This window comes from Benincasa hispida, chromosome 10 (assembly GCF_009727055.1).
Source record: "Benincasa hispida cultivar B227 chromosome 10, ASM972705v1, whole genome shotgun sequence".
Classification (NCBI taxonomy): domain Eukaryota; kingdom Viridiplantae; phylum Streptophyta; class Magnoliopsida; order Cucurbitales; family Cucurbitaceae; genus Benincasa; species Benincasa hispida.
This window is the reverse complement of record NC_052358.1, coordinates 31,230,607-31,252,676: the sequence shown is the minus strand read 5'-3', so window position 1 is coordinate 31,252,676 and position 22,070 is coordinate 31,230,607. Positions and strand designations below refer to the sequence as shown.

The following is a 22,070-nucleotide window of genomic DNA, read 5'->3' as shown; positions in this document are numbered from 1 at the left end:
AAGTTTTCATTCACTACTTTCTCTGCAGGTATTATTTGGTCAAATTTTAGCAATATTATTACTATCAGACATTGATTTTTTTTTTTTTTTGGGTGGGGGTTCCTGTTACAAAGGAAAATATTTAATTATCATGCTTTCAATGTGGGACCTACTAACTAATATAATAGATGATAATGACGAATAAACTATACCAAGTCTTTTCTGTCTTCACAAAAGTGTGTACAATCTCTTCTAACTTAGATATGTATAAGGACATCAAATCTTAAACTTTAAGTGATACCAATTTTTCACATCATTTCATTCCATCATCATTATTGTACTTTGGATAACGTTAGTAAATAGTTGAATGATGAAATGTGAAGTTGGAACTTATTTATATAATATTAACATAAGATGGAACCCAAATAGTATTCTACATTAATATCAACTCAACTAGCAACAATTTAGTTGGTTGCTTTATCATGGTTCAAATGATCCACTTTCAGTAGTACGAAGGAATGTACAATGATTTTTCAACTAAACTGATAAACCAACAGCATTGGTTTTTTAAGAATGATAACTAAACCAATCTAACTTGAAAGTTGATTTCCAACCGAACCGTTCAAATTCCATTGATGTTGGAGAAGTGAAGGTTTTGAGATGCTTCGTAGCCATCAAATTGTCCACTATTGAAAAAGACCACGTTGCCACAGAAACAGCATCAGTGACCAATAAATCCTCCACTGTCGAACATTGACAGAGTTAAAGCCCATGAAAGTTCCATGGGATGAAAGACAAGGCAAGGATACACATTCCAAGCGTAACATAAGATACATAGTTCCTTCACATTGGTAATTGACTTGGATTGAATCATTTGATATAGAGCTATTGACAGAAAACTATGAATCAACTGATCAACAAAAGTCAATATGAATCTGGTATGTTTCAAGTCGACGGAGGCACCATCAAGTCTTACCTATAGGAAACTTTGAGTTGGATTTTAGTTCATCATTGTCTTTTGCCTTTATCTCCAAGTCCGAAATGTAGCTGTATTTTGTATCTTGCATAAGCAGAAGAAGCTCAGGTGAGTTATTGCAGTTGGATCACGAGGCAGTTTGATCCTTTTGGAATATAGAACCAGAAAGGATTTCTCATAAATCCCATGTCGATAACTCTACCAAAACGATACACAGAACATAAATCGTTAACTATCCAATGCATCTTTGTTATCGTGCAACAAACCAAATGCTTTGAGTTTGTCCAAACCTTCTGGCAAGAGATGTTGAGCTTCCAACTCACTGCATAACAATATAGCTGTTTGAACTTTTCCACACTGGCCAAGTCCAGCACAAAGCTCGTATAAGTTATTCAAATAAGGAGCCTTGTGTCTCCTCAACATTTCCTTCAATAATTGGACTGCTCCATCATAATCCTCATTCTCACAGAAAGTAGACAGCAACATCCTGAAGGTCTGATCGCAAGGAATAAAACCACTTTTTATCATGCATTTATATATTTGAAATGCACGCTCCGACTTCTTCTGTACACATTCCCCATAAATTAGAGCAGAAAAGGTTGAAGCATTCGGGACAAGACTCTTCTCATCAAGCTCTCTAACCAGATATGCAGCTTTCTTTGTCTTCCCCTCTTTGCACAGTCCCAAGATCAGGGCATTGTAAGTAAGGATATCGGCTTTAACTTGAAACCTTGACATCTCTTCAAAAAGTCGATTTCCCATCTCACCATTTCCCACTTTGTTGTAGCCATTTATCAAAATGTTGTAGGTGATAGTAGTAGGAGATAAACTCATCCCTTTCATCTCACCAAATAATTTACTTGCTTCTTGTAGCTTCCCATCCTTGCAGAACCCATTGATAAGTGTATTAAATGTAACAACATCTGGAGGAACTCCATTTTTTTCCATTGCACTTCTAAGCTTCATGGCTGAGCTCAGAAGACCTTTATTGCAGTAGCCAGAAATAAGTGTATTATATGATGCAACATTAGGAGAAAACCCCATGGTTCCCATTTCCTCAAACACCTGAGTAGCCTGATCTAATCTTCCCAATTTACAGGAAGCACAAATAACCATGTTGAGTGTATATGAATTTGGGGAAATTCGACTACGCCGCATTTCCCCATAAAACGCCAATGCAATATCACCCCTGTTGAAATTAAGCAAGGAGCTGAGAAATGCATTACATGACTCCACAGTGGGTAAAAATCCATAATCCTTCATCTTACAAAATGTATCAGAGGCATATCTAAACTTCTTCAAATGAGCAAAAGTCTTGAAAAGCAGATCAAAAACATGCCGGGAAGAATCACACAGTCGGTAGGAGTACAGTAAAGATTCAAACAACTTAGAAGGAAAGTCAACAGAGCAGGATTCTATCATACTCCTCAAAATTGATTCTGCAGATTTAAATTTTCTATGTTTAGCAAGTATATGAAGGATTATGCAATGAGTCTCAAGGGTAAGAGAAGAAGGATTTTGAGTCGAAACCCAATTGAAGAACTCGAGCGAAAGTACATAGTCCCTCTGGGTTTTCAGTAGAATGTGTTTGACTCTGAATGCTGTCAGACCCAATGACAAACAATCAAGTTTAGTCCAATCCGAATGAATCAGATGGCTATGTACCACGTTAACAAAATCAAGGTCTTGTCCTCTGGGTTCGGGGATTGATCGATGAGGTATTGGAATTGATTTCCAATTCCTTTTCCCTAAACTTACATCCAATTTAGGGTTTACAGAAGCAGAAGTTCTGGCTACAGAGCCCAGCAGAGTGGAAAATCTACGATATGGCAAAAACCTCATGGTTTTCGCACAAATCAGAGTTTCGTGATTGATATATAAATTCAAGAAATTATTCTTCAATTGATTGGCAGCCCAATTCAGATGCAAATCGAAGGAAATCGAGAAACAGGAATTCGAAGATTAACTAACCGATTTGATTGTAGAAGGATTGCAAATTAGTTTGCAGGAGAAATCGGATTGCGAAGGTTGCTCAGTGAGTGGGCAAGAAAATTAACGATTGAAACCTCTAATCCTACTAACTGCGAAGCTTAGGTTGAACGGTAGAAGCTGGCGCCTTCCATTTTTTGAAGCTCTCACTGCCAAGCTGTGTTCTTTCTTCTTCTACATTCTTTAGGCCAATTTGATTTTAATTTTTGGAAACACATTTTGGTAATTGCAATTTAAACCTAATTTACATATAATGTTGCAATTATACGAAACTTTTTTTCTTTTTCTTTTCTAAAAAGAAAAATATCAATTTATATCTCTACATGAATTTTAAACATTATATCAATTTATATCTTTAAGATGATTTAGATAAATGACCAAAATAAAATTATGATTTAGAAAAATGGCCAAACTGATTTTTCTTTGTAAAAATAGCCAAACAACTAATTCTAATGCTATTTAAAATATAATAATAGACAAAAACACCCCTACACAAATTCCCTATAATTAAGGTGTATTTCAAACAAAAAAAAATCTAACCACCTCAGACGAGATCTAAGTAGCAAATCCAATCTCATTTAGTTTAAAATAATATCTAAAATAATGTCACACAAACAAAAATATCTTGAAGCTACAAAATCTAACCAAGATAATTAGAAATTAATGGTTGAAAACTAGAAACATAATTGTAATAGTTAGAATATTCATCATATTTTGTCATACACCTATAACTTAAATCCCACACATACCTTGTAATAATTAAAATAAGTTACAAAATTGTGCCATCCAAATGTAAATACTATGTACGACTATCAGCATCTACACAAGTACTCTATACTAAAAACTCAAGTGATGAGAATAGTAGAAATTGAATATTCGCCCAGTAAAAAAAAAAATCTCCCACTTGCCCTATTCTATATGCGGCCAGTCCCATAGATCCATATTCTGCAGGTGACTCTTAAACACCTTAGTGGTGAGGGCCTTTATAAACGGATTAGCAGTGTTGTGCTCCGAAGCTATCCGCGTGATGATCACGTATCCTTGATGCACAATTTCTCGGATGAGATGATACTTCCACTCTATATGCTTCTCGCACTTGTGACTTCTAGGCTCTCGGGAATTAGCCACAATACAACTATTATCACAATAAAGTGTGATGGGCTTTGATATGTCTGGAACGACTTTCAGATCAGTCAAGAATTTCCTGAGCCAAATAGCTTCCTTAGCAGCTTCACAAGCTGCTACATACTTAGCCTCCATGGTGGAGCTAGCGATGCACCCTTGCTTGGTGTTTCTCTAGACTACTACTCCTCCATTAAGAGTGACATTGATCCTGATGTGAATTTCTTAGAATTCTTATCAGTCTAAAAATCAGAGTCCATGTATTCAGTAAAGATCAAATCCTTTGAACCATACACGAGCATGTAGTCTCTCGTTCTCCGTAGATACTTGAGGATGTTCTTAACGGCGGTCCAATGATCTAATCCTGGATTAGATTAATATCTTCTGACTATTCCCACTACATAGCAGATGTCAGGTCTAGTACATAACATCACATATATCAGGCTGCTACAGCCGATGCATAGGGGATCTGTCTCATTTCCTCAACCACTTGAGGTGTCTTAGGATATTATTCCTTAGACAATGTAACTTCGTGCCAAAAAGGCAATAAGCCGCTTTTGGAGTTCTGCATCAAATACATGACAAGCATCTTATCAATATACGATGCTTGAGACAGAGCTAGCATTTTATTCTTTCGATCCCTAAAGATCTGAATACCCAGATCAAACTGAGCCTCTCCCAAATCTTTCATTTGAAATTGGGTTGCTAGAAAATTCTTAACCTCAGTTAGTAAACCTGCATCATTCCCAATGAGTAGGATACATCTACGTATAAAACTAGGAAAACTACTAAACTGTTGATGATCTTCATGTATACACAAGGCTCTTCAACGTTTTGATCAAAGCCATAAGATTTTATCGCAGTATCAAACCTTATGTTCCAAGATTGAGAAGCTTGCTTCAGTCCATAAATGGACCGATTAAGCTTGCAAACTGTTTACTCTTGACCTTGGGTTATGAATCACTCGGGCTGCAACATGTAAATATTCTCCTCAAGATTGCCATTAAGAAAGGCAGTCTTGACGTCCATTTGCCAAATCTCATAGACATAATATGAGGCAATGGATAGGAGTATTCAAATAGATTTAAACATGGCATCAAGTGAGAAAGTCTCCTCATAGTCGACTCCTTCAACCTGGATATAACCCTTTGCTACTAATCTAGCCTTGAAGGTTTGCACCTTCCCATTAGCACCCCGTTTCCTTTTGTAGATCCATTTACAACCTATAGGTTTTACCCCATCAGGTTGATCTACAAGATCCCACACTAAAATGAAATACATAGACTCTATTTTGAGATCTATCCCTTTGATCCATTCATCTTTGTTAACATCCTCTATTGCCTTCTTGTAAGACAATGGATCCTCAACTTCACCATCACCTACCATAGCCAGGATTTCTATTAAACCCATATAGTGAACGCGGGTTCGCAGCCCTCCTATTACGTCGAGGTTCTCTCAATACTTGAGGTGGATTTAACCTACTAGATGATCCTAATTCAAAAACTCTTGTTGAGGTAATGAGTTCTTCAATAACTCTTGTTAAAGATTCAGTAGTTTCTTTGGAAATTTCATTCAACACGATTTTACTATGTGGCCCGTGTTCCCTTATGTAGGCTTCTTCCAGAAAAGTAGCGCTTTTCGATACAAACACTTTGTTCTTTTTAGGATCAAAGAAGAAACCACCTCTCGTTCCTTTTGGGTAGCCTACAAATAGGCATAATCTTGAACATAGTTCCAATTTCTTAAGATTAGCCCCAAGCACGTATGCTGGGCTACCCCAGATTCTGAAATGACATAAACTTGCTTTACGACCATTCCATAATTCCATAGGTGTTCTAGCAACACTCTTGGATGAAACGCAGTTCAGGATGTACACTGCAGTATCTACTGCATAACCCCAAGACGAGTCAGGCAAGGAAGCGCAACTCATCATAGACCAAACCATGTCCAACAAGGTTCGATTTCTCGTTTTTGATACACCATTCTGTTGAGATGTACCAGGTGCTGAGAGTTGAGATATTATTCCATGTTCTATCAAATAGTTCTAGAATGATAAATCCATACACTCTCCACCTCGATCAGATCAAAATGTTTTAATAGCTTTGTTTAATACATTTTCAACTTCACCCTTGAATTCTTTGAACTTTTCAAAAGACTCAGACTTATGTTGCATTAAGGAAACGTACCCATACCTGGACTAATCATCAATGAAAGTGATGAAATATTCAAAACCACCTCTAGCTTTGACATTCATCGGATCGCAAAGGTCCGAATGTATGAGCTTGAGAGGTTCTTTGTCCCTATGAACTTTTCCAGTAAAATGTCTTTCAGTCATTTTGCCTTCAAGGCATGACTCATATACAGGTAAAGAATTTTCTTCTAACTCATTTGGATGCCATTTTTTTATCAATCTCTCAATCCTATTGAGATTTATGTGACTTAATCTTAGGTGTCAAAATTGGACATTTTCTTTTGGAGAAATTTTAAGTCTTTTGTGTTGAGTTACTGCAGTCTTAAAAATTTTAGTGTTATGGAGTGCCTTAATAGCTAATGGTCTTAGCATATAAAGGTTGTTTTCCATTTTTGCAGAACAAATAGTAGCACCATTTTTGGAAATAAACACTTTACTAATAATGAAGTTGATAGCATAACATTTTTCAAGCAAACACTTTATAGAAACAATGTTCTTTTTTAAACCAGGAACTACATGTACATTTTCTAAAATAAGAAATTTGTTCAGTAAAGTCAACTGGATTCCTCCCACTGCCACATCCGAGACGACGTGTCCAGTTTCAACTCGCATTGTCATCTTACCAGCTTCTAGTTGCCACAAGGAACTAATTCCCTTAAATGAAGAACAAATGTGGTTGATGGCCCCAAAGTTTATAATCTAGGAAGAATCATCATTCTCCACTAAGCAAGTTTTCAAAACAAGTAAATCAGATTTACGTTACTTGGCTTTCTTCTTTTCTACCAAGTATTTGAGGCAGTTTCTTTTTCAATGACCATCCTACTTGCAATAGAAACAAATTCCTTCTGCAGCCTTGGGCGGCCTTCTGCCTCCTTGTGCAGCAATTGAGAGGTTAGCTTTCCCCTTCCTTCCTCTTTTCTTCTTCCACTTTTTGGTGCCGAAGGAAAAAGGTACAAACTTAGTTCTAAAGGTTGAATCTTTGTCGAACTTTTTGAAAGATGAAGCAACATTTGCCTCACCTTTATGATCCTTGTTTTTATGCAAGGACTGGAAGTTTGTAGCTCATTAAGCAAAGTGGTCAGATTGTAGTCAATCTTGTTCATAACAACATTGCTACGGAAGTGAAGGAAACTTTCAGGTAAAGATTCCGATATGAAGCTAACCTGACTGGCTTCATCGATGGAAGACCCATTCATCTCTGCCACGTTGAAGTGGACCATCATGTTGAGAACAAATTCTCGAATAGGTGCCCCTTCTGGCATACGTTCATTGAAGATGTGTTTTAAAGCATCATGTCTGAGCTATGTGGACGATTGTCCGAACATTCCCCTCAGGGACTCCATGATGTCACGGGCTGTGAACATGGGTTCATGCTTCTTGGCAAAGACTTCGGTAAAACTTGTCAAGATATATGCTTGCGCCTTTTCGTTTGCCCTTGTATAACTCTCGTATGCTTCTCAAACATTTCGTGCAACATTTTGAGCTGGAATGGGAGGACAGTCCTCCATCAGGACAAATCGAAGATCATCGATGATTAAAATCGCGTTGATCGTGTTTTTCCAAGATATATAGTTTTCATCCGTTAATTTGTTAGTGGCGAGCAAATTTAGTGTAGCGATAACCATAATAAAGATTGCTTAAAACAAACAAATTATATATGAATTAGTTTACTTTGCATTAATCATGAAAACAACCAATTGTTTTTAGCAGAATTTTAATGTACCCTAAGTGACATCTAATTTTGCAGTGATGTTTTAATGAGGCATGACAAAAATCACCATAGGGTGATCAGATATCACTTGACTAAAATGAGACATTCTCAACTAATAGACATAACAACTCATTAATACTGTTTCTATTAGTCACCATTGTTCGGTCAAGAATTAGTTAAACTAGCTTAACCATTTTTGTAAGAGCAACCCCTCATTTTAGGTCCTACAGTTCCGTCCCAATGAGCCTACCACAGGGAAAAACTGATTGGGACATGAAACTAAAGTAACCCTATCCATTTCTGGAGATTGAATAAAGCGTCATACAAAACTGCTATCCTTTAAGGGGACACCTATGATGCCACGAAGCGATACATGAAACTTTACTTCAACCTAATGAGAGAGACTGAGGGATTTGTTGTCACACGTCCCTCTCCCACTTACTATAAACAATCTCTCCATTCACCTTGATATTGATCTATACAAATGCCACTCGTAGGGGGACACCCATGGTGCCTTGAGGTTGAGTATACATCTTATGGTGTGAATTTACAGGGAGCAACAAGTAGAGGAAAAAATGAAGTATCATATATCTCATTTTCCTCCCACTGAGTGTTTTACCTAGGGTTAATTAACTTAGGAAAAATCGGCTACTGATTTTAACTAAGTGAGTGTTTAATTTTCTAAAAAAACAACACTTGTCTTTGATGATTAAACAATTTTGATTGAAGTCTTATTAAACTCTTTAATAAGCTTTACAAAACTTGCATGCATGTAATAAATCTATCTAATTCACCTTTCCAGGTACGTTCCTAGGTAGGGGTGCGACTCTGTCCTTTTAAGTACCCCAGCCTAGACAGAGCCCGTCTTAGACAAAAAGTCCATTATAGATACATTTGTTACATATTTAATCTTTTATTAAGAATCAATTTAATCCTATTAAACCGATTAAATGATTAAAATAAGATTTCTAATCTTATTAGAAATATGATATTAGGTCTATCTCAATCATATTTTAAAACGTTTTTAAAAAATGATTATAACCTAAGGTTTGCATGAAACTCTTTATTATTGATTTTAATTCTAATTTCATTTAGTTATAACGATTATAAATAAATGAAACAATTAAAATCCATTCATTGCATGCTTGACATACTTTAGTTAATCATAACATTTATAAATTAACCCAAGGTAGTGTCATTCTTCATGCAATCTCAATTTCATTAATAACATATATAACAATTACATATGATAAAGTAAAGAAAGACATTAATAACATAGATACTATAAAAAAACTACATTCATACTTTATATTATAACTCTTATAATATAAATGATGCATGTATATAATATAACAATTATACTATATGATGCATGAGCATGCTATATAATTAAATCATGCATATTCTAATATTATAACACTTATAATATAAAATAATGCATGAAAATAAATGCATAACCTAAGGTGGGATTTTTAAATCTATATAACATACAATATGACATATAAATTAATAAAACATACATCACATGTATATTTAAAAACTAGAAAGCAATAAAGTGGGGTAATTATTACATTAATAAAAGCCATCTGGTTCGAAACAAGTGAGCTGGGCCTTCAACCGCTTGAACATAGCCATGAACTAGTCCAACCATACTGCCCTGGAACCGTTCGAACAGGAGAAATTTCTCTGCCACGCAGCGTCTCGACGCTATGGAGAATTTTCTCCGTTTGCTGCTCGGAGCGTCGCGACGCTATGATAACATCTCCTACTGCACAAAATCGATCTTCCTCGAATTGACTTCCAAACTAAGCCTCGTTTCTCTAGAACACCTCCAGGAACAACATGAACGACTCGATAAAATAAGAATACAAACTCTATAGCATTTAATTCCCCAAAACATGGACCCTTACAACCAAATTGTAAAGATTAAAAGCCATAAATCTATGCCCTATCCCGAAAACATCTATCAACCATGAAACACATTCAATAATAGTCATTCATCACATGAATTCTACACAAAATGCAGTAAAATAAAAACACCCACCATCTCTATAAAATTTAATTAAAAAAAAAGAAAATTTGGAATGTGGACCAAAGCTCTGATACCAATTGAAGGAACCCCTATGAAGGGGACCTTGAGCGGAAGCAGGATCTTCCCAATTCCAATTCTTTTGAAAAAAAAAAAAAAACTGTTTCAAGAAACCTTTACCTCTTGAAGACTCTCTTCAACGTAAATGATTTCCAACCAAAAGCACAACCACGTATGAAACTTCGGTATCCTTTGGATGATGGATTTATAAGTGATGGGCTCTGACTGATTTTGGGAAGAAGGAAAGGGATGAAAGATTTTCTTAGAGGAAAAGTTTTAGGTCTCTGTAATTCTATAATTCTCTCACTTCCCAGGAGGAAGATGAAGACCCCTTCATCCACAAACTACGTATGTGGTAGAGAAAAAAAAAGGGAGAGAGTTACAACTTCCTCCCCTAATTAATTTTAAAATTAAATAAAATAAATATTTAATAATAAAATAATTAATAAAAAATTTTCATTCATAATTAAATTTATAACAAATATATAATAACCAATTTATTATATATTCATATAATCATATGTTATATCATATACAACATATAACATATAGTTTAATATTGTATCATATACAATATAACCAGTAGTTTCTTTTCTCTCACTAATGACATTTAATATAAATCACATTTACATTAAATTTTAATTATATAAATCTAATTCATATAATTAACATTTGAATCATATTCAAACATTTAATTCCTCTCATAAATACTTTATATTATAATGTGTAAAATACATTATAGTAAATATATCATATATAATTAAATAAACTTAATTATATCACATTTGATTAATTTCCTCAATTAATTTGAACAATTCAAATTAATCCAAAAATTGATTCTCATTAAATCCGTTGAGCTACCGAGGGGACCTCATGGACCTGTAGCTTGAAGCTTCAATGATTTGTAAATAATTAATTAAACTATTTAATTAAATTATTAACTATCCGTTAATTGTCGAGCGATCCACTAAAGGCCGATAGCTGCACTCTTCGCACTATAGATATATTTATTTATCCATTGGACATAACCAATCCACCATATAACGACCCTTCACAAATTGTTCGTAAGTACATATGGGCTAAAATTATCGTTTTGCTCCTGTAGTTACATCTAACTTCTTAAGTACCATTGATTCCTTTAGTGAGCAATAAATCATAGTCCCACTATGATTAACCCCTCTCGGGCTAGGAGAGAGTGTGGCGCCACTTTGTCCAAGCCTCAGAATCAACCCTTAAGGGAACAATTTATCTACTTTTCCCAACATTGGGGAAGGAATGAATTCCATCTTGTGTAGCTGTGTTCCCAGCTCTCTAATTAGACGAATCCCTAAAATGATAGGCATGTTGAGTTGGCTATCTTACCACTCTCACTCATACAAATCAAAGAACTGCCTTCATAGGTAGGAGTTTACAACTCACTCAAGATTTAGGTTGTGTTACCTATGGTCGTCCTGATGAAATGAAAGTCTCTATTAAGAACGGTGTTATATAATGAAACTACACATTTCGTGGTCCGATCTTATACAAACTCCTTTGTATAGAATATCCCTGCTCACATGTTTCCACATTAATGATCAGGACCAGATCGTTTGCAGCACTTTATAATAATTGTAACATCTACAAAGCGGGCCATACTCGTAATGTCATTAGGATATGATATCCAGCCTTATCCATCTACTACAGACCATTTAGGTTATCATTTAAAATATGATCCATCCGTATGTCTCTACATACATGTTTAAGCTACAAGATAACCTTGGAACTTAGTTTATTGGTTTGGGATTAATGCAACGAAAAATGAAAAAAATATCATATATTTTATTAAATAAATAATGAGTTTGTACAAAACATTTACAAACTATAGGACCCTATGAAGTCCTCGTTTTAGATTTGGATCAAATCTGTGGTGGATGGTGGAGAGAACATAATGAATGAGCAATTGAAAGATTATTTTGGAAAATACTATATAATGACAACAAGTGTGTGTGTGTGTGCATTTTTTTTTTTTTGGGGGGGGGGGTGGAGGAGGGGAGGGGTGTATATTTACATAGTTTTAGTTTGTATTTTGTATCTCAAAAGTAAGTTCTTACTCTTTTTTGATACACCAATAAAAGTTGTTTGTATCTAACAAAATTTTAATTTTGCTATGTAACCCTTATGAGTTTTGGTAATTTGTTGATTACCTTAGTTTTAGAGTTAAATTGTCATCAAATTCCTCTTTTATGATTTATTATTAGGATTTTTTTAAAGTAATTAAAATTTTATTTTGTGCATGTACAGGTAAAAGTATTGATTTGCACATGTGACGTGCGTAAGTAACAAATATATTGTTTTTAATTTTTTTCAATGATAAAACGATGACAGACATTTAATATCGGATAATTACTGAAAAAAAGTAGGTGAAAACCAACATTGAAGATAATATTCAATATCGATTGAAAACTGACATTGGAAATAGTATTCAATGTCAGTTAAAAACTGACATTGAAGATAAATAGCATTGAAATCTTGGTCATCTATAATGTCGGTTTAAAATTGACAGTAAAGACAACCAATATTAAAGACCTTTTATAACACGATATTCAATGTCAGTTCTCAACCGATATTGTACCCTTATAATGTCATTTTTAAACCGACATTAAAGCCTAGTTTTGTAGTAGTAAAAAAAAAAGCTAACAATAATCTCGACCTATAATCTTAAACCTAGAGTGTCTAGTTTCCACAGAGCGAGTGCGAGAACGAGAGCAAGCCTGAGCGAGAATGAGAGCGAGAGAAGAATTTATCGATGAAATCAAATATCTGGAACTTAAATTCAAGTTTGGAAGCCCAAAAGATAACAATAATCTTGCTCTGCAATCCTAAGTTAGAGCGAGAAGTACCAAGTGTGTCTGGTTTTGGTCACGTAGCAAGGGTTGGAGAAAGAGCGAGAGTGAGATTGTACCTGAGACAGCAAGCGGGAGCTAGAACAAGCATGAGCGAGAACAAAAAATGCAGAAAAAAAAATAGGGATTCAGGAAAAGTGCTAGGATGGAGAGAAAAAAATGCGTATGAAGCTTGATATTTCTGGGTTTTTTTTTTGTCTTCAGAGGAAAGATAAGTGTGTTTTTGCCCAAATCAAGGTGTAGAGTGAGGAAAGGCAAGGGCGAAGTATGACAAAATCCAGTTGGGTCCCATGTAGTTCATCTATTTGTTGGGGTTGATGCCCTAAATCTCATAGGGTTCTATAGTTTGTAGATTTTGTTGAACAAATTCATTATGTATTTAATAAAATATATGATATTTTATTCATTGTCTATAAAATATATGATATTTTAGTTGCATTAACCATAAACCAATAAACTAACATCTAAGGTTATCTTTATAACTTAAACATGTATGTAGAGATATGCGGGTGGATCATGTTTAAGTGATAACCAAAATTGTCTGTAGTAGATGGATAAAGCTGGGTACCTTATCCTGGTGACACTACGAGTATGGCTTGCTTTGTAGGTGTTACAATTGTTGTAAAGTGCTACAAATGACTTGATACTAATTATTCATGTATAGACATTTGAGCGGGAATATTTTATATAAAAGAATTTGTATAAGACCGGATCACGAAATGTTTAGTCTCATTATATAACGCCATTCATAATAGAGACTTACTTGTCATTAGGATGACTATAGATAACATGACATGAATTTTAAGTGAGTTGTGAACTCCTGCCTATGAGGGCAGTCTTTTGATTTGCATGGGTGAGGGTGACCAGACCGTTAACTCAATAAGCCTACCATTTTGAGGATTCGTCTGATTGGGGAGTTGGGAACACAACTACGCAATATAAAATTCACTCCTTCCCCGAGGCAAGGGTAAGTAGATAAATTGTTCCCTTAAGGGTTCATTCTGGATCTTGAACAATGTGGCACCACATCCTCTCCTGGCCCAAGAGGGGTTTAGTCATAGTTAGACTATGATCTATTGTTTATTAGAGGGATCAGTGATACTTAAGAAGTTAAATGTAACTATAGGGTCAAAACAGTAGTTTGGCCTAGTTGTACTTACGAGCAATTTGTGAAGGGTCATCATATTATTGATTGGTTATATCCAATGGACACAAAAATATATCTGTAGTGCAGAGAGGTGCAACTGTCAATTTTTAGTGAGTGCCTCACAGTTAACGGATGGTGAATAATTTAGTTAAAGAGTTTAATTAATTATTCATGTACCGTTGAAGCTTCAAGCTACAGGTCCATGAGGTCCCTTTGGTAGCTCAATAGGATTAATTGAAAATCAGTTTTTGGATTAATTTGAATTGTTTAAATTAATAGAGGGATTTAATTATATATGATATAATTAAGTTGATTCAATTATATATGATATAATTATTATAATGTATTTGATACATAATAGCTTAATGAGAGGAAATAAATATTCGAATGAGATTCAAATATATTTTCTATAAACTGGTTTCATAGTTGTTAAATTTAATATAAATATGATTTATATTAAATGCCATATAATAGAGAAAAAAACTATAGTTTATATTGTATGTGATACAATATTAAAACTATAGGTTATATGTTATATTTGATATAACATATAATTTAATATATATATATATAATATGATAAGTCAGTTATCATATTTATATTTATATTATTATTATTTTAATAATAAGGGAGGGAGTTACAACTACCTTCCCTTTCTTTTATCATACTGAGAAAGTGAGAAAACAACAAAAGTGTTTTGTGTGTTTGTTTTGAGTTTTGAGAACTACTCAATCCTTTTTCCTCAACATTAAGTTTTCCCTCAAAACCAAAATAGCCAGAGCTCACCACTCCTGGGTTCTCACCTTAAGAATACTGAGGAAACATTCGTGGTAGTGTTCGTTCTTGTTCAAGGTTATTCTTGAAGAACGTCTTCAAGGAGTTCGTGAATTGTATGAGGGAAATCATGAAGAAAGGTCTTCAAAGGTGAGGTTTCTAAAACTTTTTCTTAAGCATGCTGTAATTTATTATTAAATGCATATCTTGTTTATTTTTTTACTATAAGATTTACATTCAATGAAAAATGGAATTTGGTCGATCCACTTCTGCTCAAGGTTCTCTCCCCAAAGAGTTCCTTCACTATTGTAATTAGATTGACACCTCAGATGGGAGCAATCAAATTGTTGGAATGGTGATAATGTTAAACTGTGAGCCCCAACAATGCTTTATATTTACAGAATTGGATAAATCATTGCAAAAGTAATCAAGTGGATCTCACTTACATGAATTGGACTATATTTGTTAGGATGTGGAATAGTAAACATGGCCTTAATGAAGTGAGATTGTACAAAAGTACTTGAACATTACAAGTTTCCAATACTTACATCATTTTCATCATTAAGGGGGTGTTTGATAACCAAAGGAGAGTTACCAACTCAATATTTGATAACCAACTTTAAATTGTTAGTGGGGTTTAGTTGGTTATTTTACCAACTCACCCCAACTCTCCTCAATTCTCTCTTCCTCTAATTTTTTTTAATGGTTCCACCCATCAGTCTCTGTTGGCGATTACCGCTACCACACTCCGGCAACATACTTCAATGACCACCTTTGGATGGCCATCTCCGACGACCAACTCCGAGCTCTAGCAACCATCTCCGATGAAACTCTTGCAACCAATTCCGATAACCACCTTGGTACAAAACATCTCCGACTTCCACATTTGCACGACCAACTTCGATGAAGAACTCCAGGCTCCACCAACTACCTCTGACGACAACTCTAGCAACTAACTCCAACGACTACCTTCGCACAAGCAAATTCGTACAAGCAACTTCGTAGACATACTCCAATTACCACCTTCGTGTGCCCAACTTCGACGACCACGGATAAAATAAAACGGTGGGTTTAATTATCCACCATTTTATCACTCTCACTCTCACTCGTTTTCCCATGCGTTTTCATTACTCTCCTAACTCCTTCAATTACTTTGTCATTTCTCTCTCTCATGCGTCTCTTCACATTTACTCCCATTCTCTCATCTTCTCTGTTATTTCACCTTCTAGTTCGTCTTTCTCATTTTCTCTCTTATTTTTCTATCTGACTTGTATGAGTTTTATTTTCCCTTTTCTTTCTCAACTCCTCCTCTCTCTCTCTCTCTCTCTTTTTTTTTTAATTTTTAATTTTCTTTCTATGGTTGTTCTTTTAGATCAAATTATTCTTCTTCTATTTCATTTTTTTCTTAGATCTAAAAAATATTACATACGACGTCATATTATTATTTCACTAAACAAAATTTCAATGATATGTTTTAAACAACCTATCCCTTGATGTTTTCGAATATTACATAATTCTAATGAAATAGTGGATTTAAAATTATGGTTCAATTTTTTTTAAAAGATAGTCTGTACACTGATGCAATATAATAGTAGAAAAAATAAGCATCAATATTTCTAAAATCATTTCACCGATTTTAAAAGAAGGTAAATCCATATTTCAAAAATTTGTAAAAAAAAGACTATTAAATAGTTGGTTTTATAATTTAAATGGTAAGATTTTGGTTTTTTTTTTTTAAGATTAACATTTAAGTGTCACCCCTTCTATCTAAAACAATGCCAATAATTTCATTTGATGACACTAATCTTTTCAGTTCTTTTTAACTTTTACGATAATTAATGATTAAGTTAAGTTTTTGAATGGAATAATCACTTCTATTTGAGTGTTTAAAAAATTGAATTCAAAATTTTGTGTTATGTATATGAATACTTTGTAAAGAATTTGTTATGTTTTGAGAATGGAAAAGATTTCAAGGTATTTTCGTTTTTATCTTAGAAAAGTTAGGAAAATATGTGTACAGTTGAAAATTAAAATTAACAATAGCAAAAAAAAAAAAAAAAAATTATTTACAAAAACTACACTGATACCCCAACTCAACTCAACTTTGTTCCCAAACACAGACAATAATTACTAACTCAACTTAACTCTACATTAACAGAGATATTGTAACTCTCTAGATAATAATTACCAACTCAACTTTTTGCTTTTATCGCGCGCCACGAGCCCTAAGGGGTCAAAAAAATAAGTTTTTTAAAAGAGCCCAAAATTTAAAAATAAAACTTTAAAGAGGGTAAAAAATGTCCATTTTCATTAAATGTTCAGTAATTAAAAAAAAAACAATTATATGAATTACTATTTATGATCCAGTAAATTAAAATATATTGAACAAAAAATCATTTTTATGATTAAATTACATGTTTAATCTTTAGATTTTAAAACTTGTATTTCTTTGTTCAACGAACTTTAAAAAGTGTAAAGTTAACCCTTTAATTTGTGTGTATAATCTTAAACTTTAAACTTTTAATTTTGTGTTTGACAAATTCCTGAATTTTCAATTTTTTTGTTTAATAAAGTCATAGGTCATTAACTATTGGATTTTTTTTTTTAAAAAAAATACATACATGGATCTACTGATAGAAAATTGTTTAAATTTCATTAAACATAAATTCAATTTTACATCTAATAAATAAAAAATATAGATGTCAACAAAATATTAGACATGAATTGAAAGTTTAGAGATTTATTAGATATTTTAAAAGTTTGTGAACTAAATATACAATTTAATTTTTTTTATTCATTATAATATTTTATCAAAGCTTAAACTAACCCCTGAAAAGGAAAAAAAAAAAAAAAATCTAGATTTAACACGCTGAAAAAAAAAATTAAAAATTGACATGAATAAATTAAGACTTTTGGAATACGCACTTCTATTTCTAGTCATTTACATTGCAAATGGTAGGAAATTACCACAACCAACAGCCATTTGACAATGACGACGAGGAGTTCTCAAGCCAGGTCAAGTCAACTCCTTTATTTATTATTTATTATTTATTTTTAATTTTTAAATTTGATTCATTAAAAAGGTATCCAAACAACACTATACAGAAAATGCAGAGAAAGAATCAAGAAATTGTCTACCTTAGAACAGAGATCAGCAGGAAAAAGCCTCTTTGGTTTGTTAATATATACATAAACTCCTAACGTTTGTTCCAACCCACATTAAAATATGAAGAACTTCCTTTCCATCTTTTCAGTTTCCATTTCACTTTTCTTCCTCTTCTCTCTCTCCATAGCTGCTTACTCATGGATTTTCTACTTGTCTACCACAATTCACAAGGACTATATGTTCTTATTCTGCAATAGCCTACTAGTTTTTATTTGTCTAAATTCTCGCTTGAGTGTTTCATTGGAGAAAGATCGTCGACAGGAACTGGCTGAAAAGAGACAAGCTGCAGGGTGTTGTGAGAGTAGACTACTGGATAGAAGGAGAACAGTTGGAGACGTCGGCGAAACTCTATCCGTTGTCGTTGAAGAGACTTATGGCGATGATTATTATGGTGATCTAGCTGCAGGAGATGATGAAACTTTACTTGTTAAAGTTGAAGTAACTCCAACTGATGAATTAGACGCAGTGGAGGATGATAGGACTCTCTCAGTCGTCATTGAAGAAACTAAAGGTGATGAATTAGAAACGGTGGTGGAGGATAATAAGACTCTTTCAGTCATTGAAGAAACTCAAGATGAAGACTTTGAAGTGGTGGAGGATGCTAAGACTCTCAGAATCATTGAAGAATTTCGAGATCATGAATTAGGAATAGTGGAAGGTGATAAGACTCTTTCAATCTTTGAAGAAACTCGTAATGATGAAGAACAAGAACAAGGAGGCAGCGTTGATTCCATCAGCTTGGAGGAGTTGAACAGAAAGTGCGAGGAGTTCATAAGAAGAATGAAAAAGGACATAAGGATTGAAATTCTAACAATATGATGCCGTTAGAACCAACAAAATGTTGTTCTTGTAACTAAAGTTGGATATTTATGCAGTGAAAGGAAGTGAAACAAATGAATATTGAAACATAAAATTGGATTTAATCGTGTAGATTAAATTCATTGTTTAAAAACTTTCAAATTGGATTTAAACTTCCAATTAAAATGATGTTTCACGTACAAATTTAACATGTATGAAAGTTAAATTTGTAGTTTCTTCAATTTGAATGAGTTATGTTTGATTTTTGTCAAGTAACAACTCAATTGGGTTAAATTTAACAAATGTTTCAATTTTTGTATTTATTCGATTTTATTTTGTATTTTCGAGAGTTACTAAGTTACTAGCCTATAATATCAACTTGGTTCTTCATCTGTAGTATCTCATTCCAAATTGAAGAGTTCTCTCTTTTTATTCTTTCTTTCTTTTGTTCTTGAGTTGAGTTGAAAGCACGCATCCAAGAGTTTTGTTAGGTCCAAGTAGTTCGATGTTGCAATTCTACCGAAGTTATTCGTTGTATCCTGCTAAGACGATCATTGTAGTCTGCTTACAGCCCATGCATAACAAATAATTGTCTTTAGGACAACGCTTATCAGAAGCATGCCTCGACTATGTTTTGGAGTCTCCAAAGGTTTTAAAGTTCTTTCAAGTCTTTGGTTATTTTCATATCTAAGCCTTGTTACATCATTTGGCTTAAGTTTGAGTTTAAATACTATATAATTGTTTCTAGTTGAGGTATAATTAGTTTGGTAATATATTCAGTTCATATATATTCCATTTTTCCCAACAATCTGAAGACAATTAAATATTTGAACTGATGTCTGCAAACTCCTCCACCAATGTTTCGACTTTTGCCATGACGGGATCGCACATTGTCAAACCCCATGCTAAAAAAACCAAAGAAATTCAAACAAGGCAACTTCAAAAGATGGCAACAGAAGACGATCTTCTACCTCACCACATTGAATCTTGCTCATATTTTGAAGGAAGATTGCCCAATTACCCCACCAAAAGTTTTAACTCCTGACATAGATGTTACAAAGTAAGCATGGATACATTCAGACTTCCTGTGCCGTAATAATATACTTAGTGGTTTTTAGGGCACTTTATATAATGTCTATTGCAATGTCTATAATACATCAAAAATATTGTGGGAAGCATTAGACTAGAAGTACAAGATGGAAGATGCTGACACTAAGAAATTTCTCGTGGGAAAATTCTTAGGTTATAAGTTGGTTGATACCAAGTTGGTAGCCAATCAGATGGAAGAATTGCAAATTATCATCAATGATTTGCAAAGTGAAGGATTGGACATTAGTGAAGAATTGGACATTAGTGAGTCAATTCAAGTTGCTGTTGTGCTTGAGAAGTTGTCTCCTTCCTCAAAGGACTTCAAATGTTATCTCAAGCACAAATGAAAGGAATTATCCATGAAGAACCTTATGTTAAAACTTCAAATAGAAGAGGATAATAAAAAATGAGATAAAACTCCACTAAAAGTCAAAGCCAAAGTTCATGTTGTTGAAGCTTCAAAGCGTAAACCCAAGAAGCAGAGTTTCAAGAAGAAAAATGCAAATCATGGGTCAAGGAATGATGCTAGCAAGCACGTTCGAGGCAATTACTGGGTTGGTGGTAAAAATGGTCATATTGTTGCAATGTTCAAGCACTAGAAGGAATAAAGTTCAACAATCAAGCCAATGTTGTGAAAAATGACGATCTGGTTGTCGTCATTTCTGAAGTAAATATGGCTTTAGACACCAAAGGTTGGTGGATTGGTACTGGTTCTACTAGGCACATTTGTAAGGACAAGTCTTTGTTCATTACATATGGGAAGCTATATGGAAACGATAAACTATACATGGGAAATGTTTCAATCGTCTCTATGGAAGGAAAAGGGAAGATCCTACTGAAATGGACTTCTGGAAAGATACTTACCCTCAGTGATGTGTGGCATGTGCCAGAGATCCGAAAAAATCTAGCATCAAGAACTCTACTTAATAAAAATGGGTTCAAGCTTGTATTTGAGTCAAACAAATTTATTCTAACAAAAGGGGTATGTATGTGGGGAAAGGCTATATGAGTGATGACATATTCAAATTGAATATACTGGCACAAATGCCAAAGAATAATAATAATATTAAATCTTCTGCTTATATTATTGAGTTGTGTGATGTTTGGTGTTCTAGATTAGGGTATGTCAATTATTGTTTCTTTGAATAAAATGGTAAGCTTAGGACTATTGCCTAATTTTAACATTGATAATAGACACAAATGTGAAGTTTGTGTTGAATCAAAGTTTACTAGAAAGTCGCTTTCATCCGTGGAAAGAAGTAATGAGTTACTTGATTTAATCCACAGTGATGTATGTGACATGAAAAGTACTCCCACACGAGGTGGTAAGTGATACTTTGTCACATTCATTGGTGATTGTAGTAAATATTGCTATGTATATTTATTACATAGTAAAAATGAAACCTTTAATGTTTTTAAAACATATAAGGTAGAAGTTGACGATCAACTTGAGAAGAAAGTAAAGGTGGTTAGATCAAATAGGGGTGGTGAATATGAATCATCATCACTTTATGAATTCTGTGAAGTTAATGGTATAATCAATCAAATTACAACACCTTATACACCACAACAAAATGGTGTAGCTGAAAGAAAGAACTGAACTTTAAAGGACATGGCTAACTGCATGTTAAATAGTTCAAGTTTACCTCATAATTTGTGGAGAGAAGCTTTGCTGACAGCAAATTTTATATTAAATAGAATTCCATATAAGAAGACTAACAAATCGCCTTATGAAGTGTGGAATAAAAAGTTACCCTCATATAAAATGCTGAAAGTGTGGGGGTGTTTGACAAAGATACAAGTTCCTTTACCCAAAAGGACCAAACTTGGACCTAAGACAATTGATTATGTCATTATAGGCTATACAATGCATAGTGCTGCTTATGGATTCATGGTAATTAAATCAGGAATATCTTATATTCATAATAATACTATAATGAAATCTATTGAAGCTGAATTTTTTGAGGATATATTTCCTTTGAGGGAAGAAGGACACAAAATTATTGGTACCAAAAGAATTAATGAGACTAGTTCTTCGAAAGGTTCAAACAATCATAATATTGAATCTGAACCTAAAAGAATAAAAAGAACTAAGAAATCTACTTCTTTTGAACATGATTTCATAACTTATATGATAGAAAGTCAGCCTCAAGACTT

General features: G+C 33.8%; 2 protein-coding genes across 2 annotated transcripts; one reads left to right on the top strand and one right to left on the bottom strand.

Annotated features, from left to right (window-relative positions):
* Positions 1 to 391: 391 nt before the first annotated feature.
* On the bottom strand, positions 392 to 3,155 carry LOC120087782 (pentatricopeptide repeat-containing protein At4g26680, mitochondrial). The gene has a single exon (XM_039044678.1). It carries the CDS (start codon positions 2,795 to 2,797, stop codon positions 1,184 to 1,186), a length of 1,614 nt encoding a protein of 537 aa, XP_038900606.1. The 5' UTR covers positions 2,798 to 3,155; the 3' UTR covers positions 392 to 1,183.
* A 14,825-nt stretch (positions 3,156 to 17,980) lies between these two features.
* Positions 17,981 to 19,027, top strand: LOC120088789. The gene has a single exon (XM_039046227.1). The coding sequence runs from the start codon at positions 18,087 to 18,089 to the stop codon at positions 18,843 to 18,845; it is 759 nt and encodes a 252-aa protein (XP_038902155.1). The 5' UTR covers positions 17,981 to 18,086; the 3' UTR covers positions 18,846 to 19,027.
* The last annotated feature ends 3,043 nt before the right edge of the window (positions 19,028 to 22,070 follow it).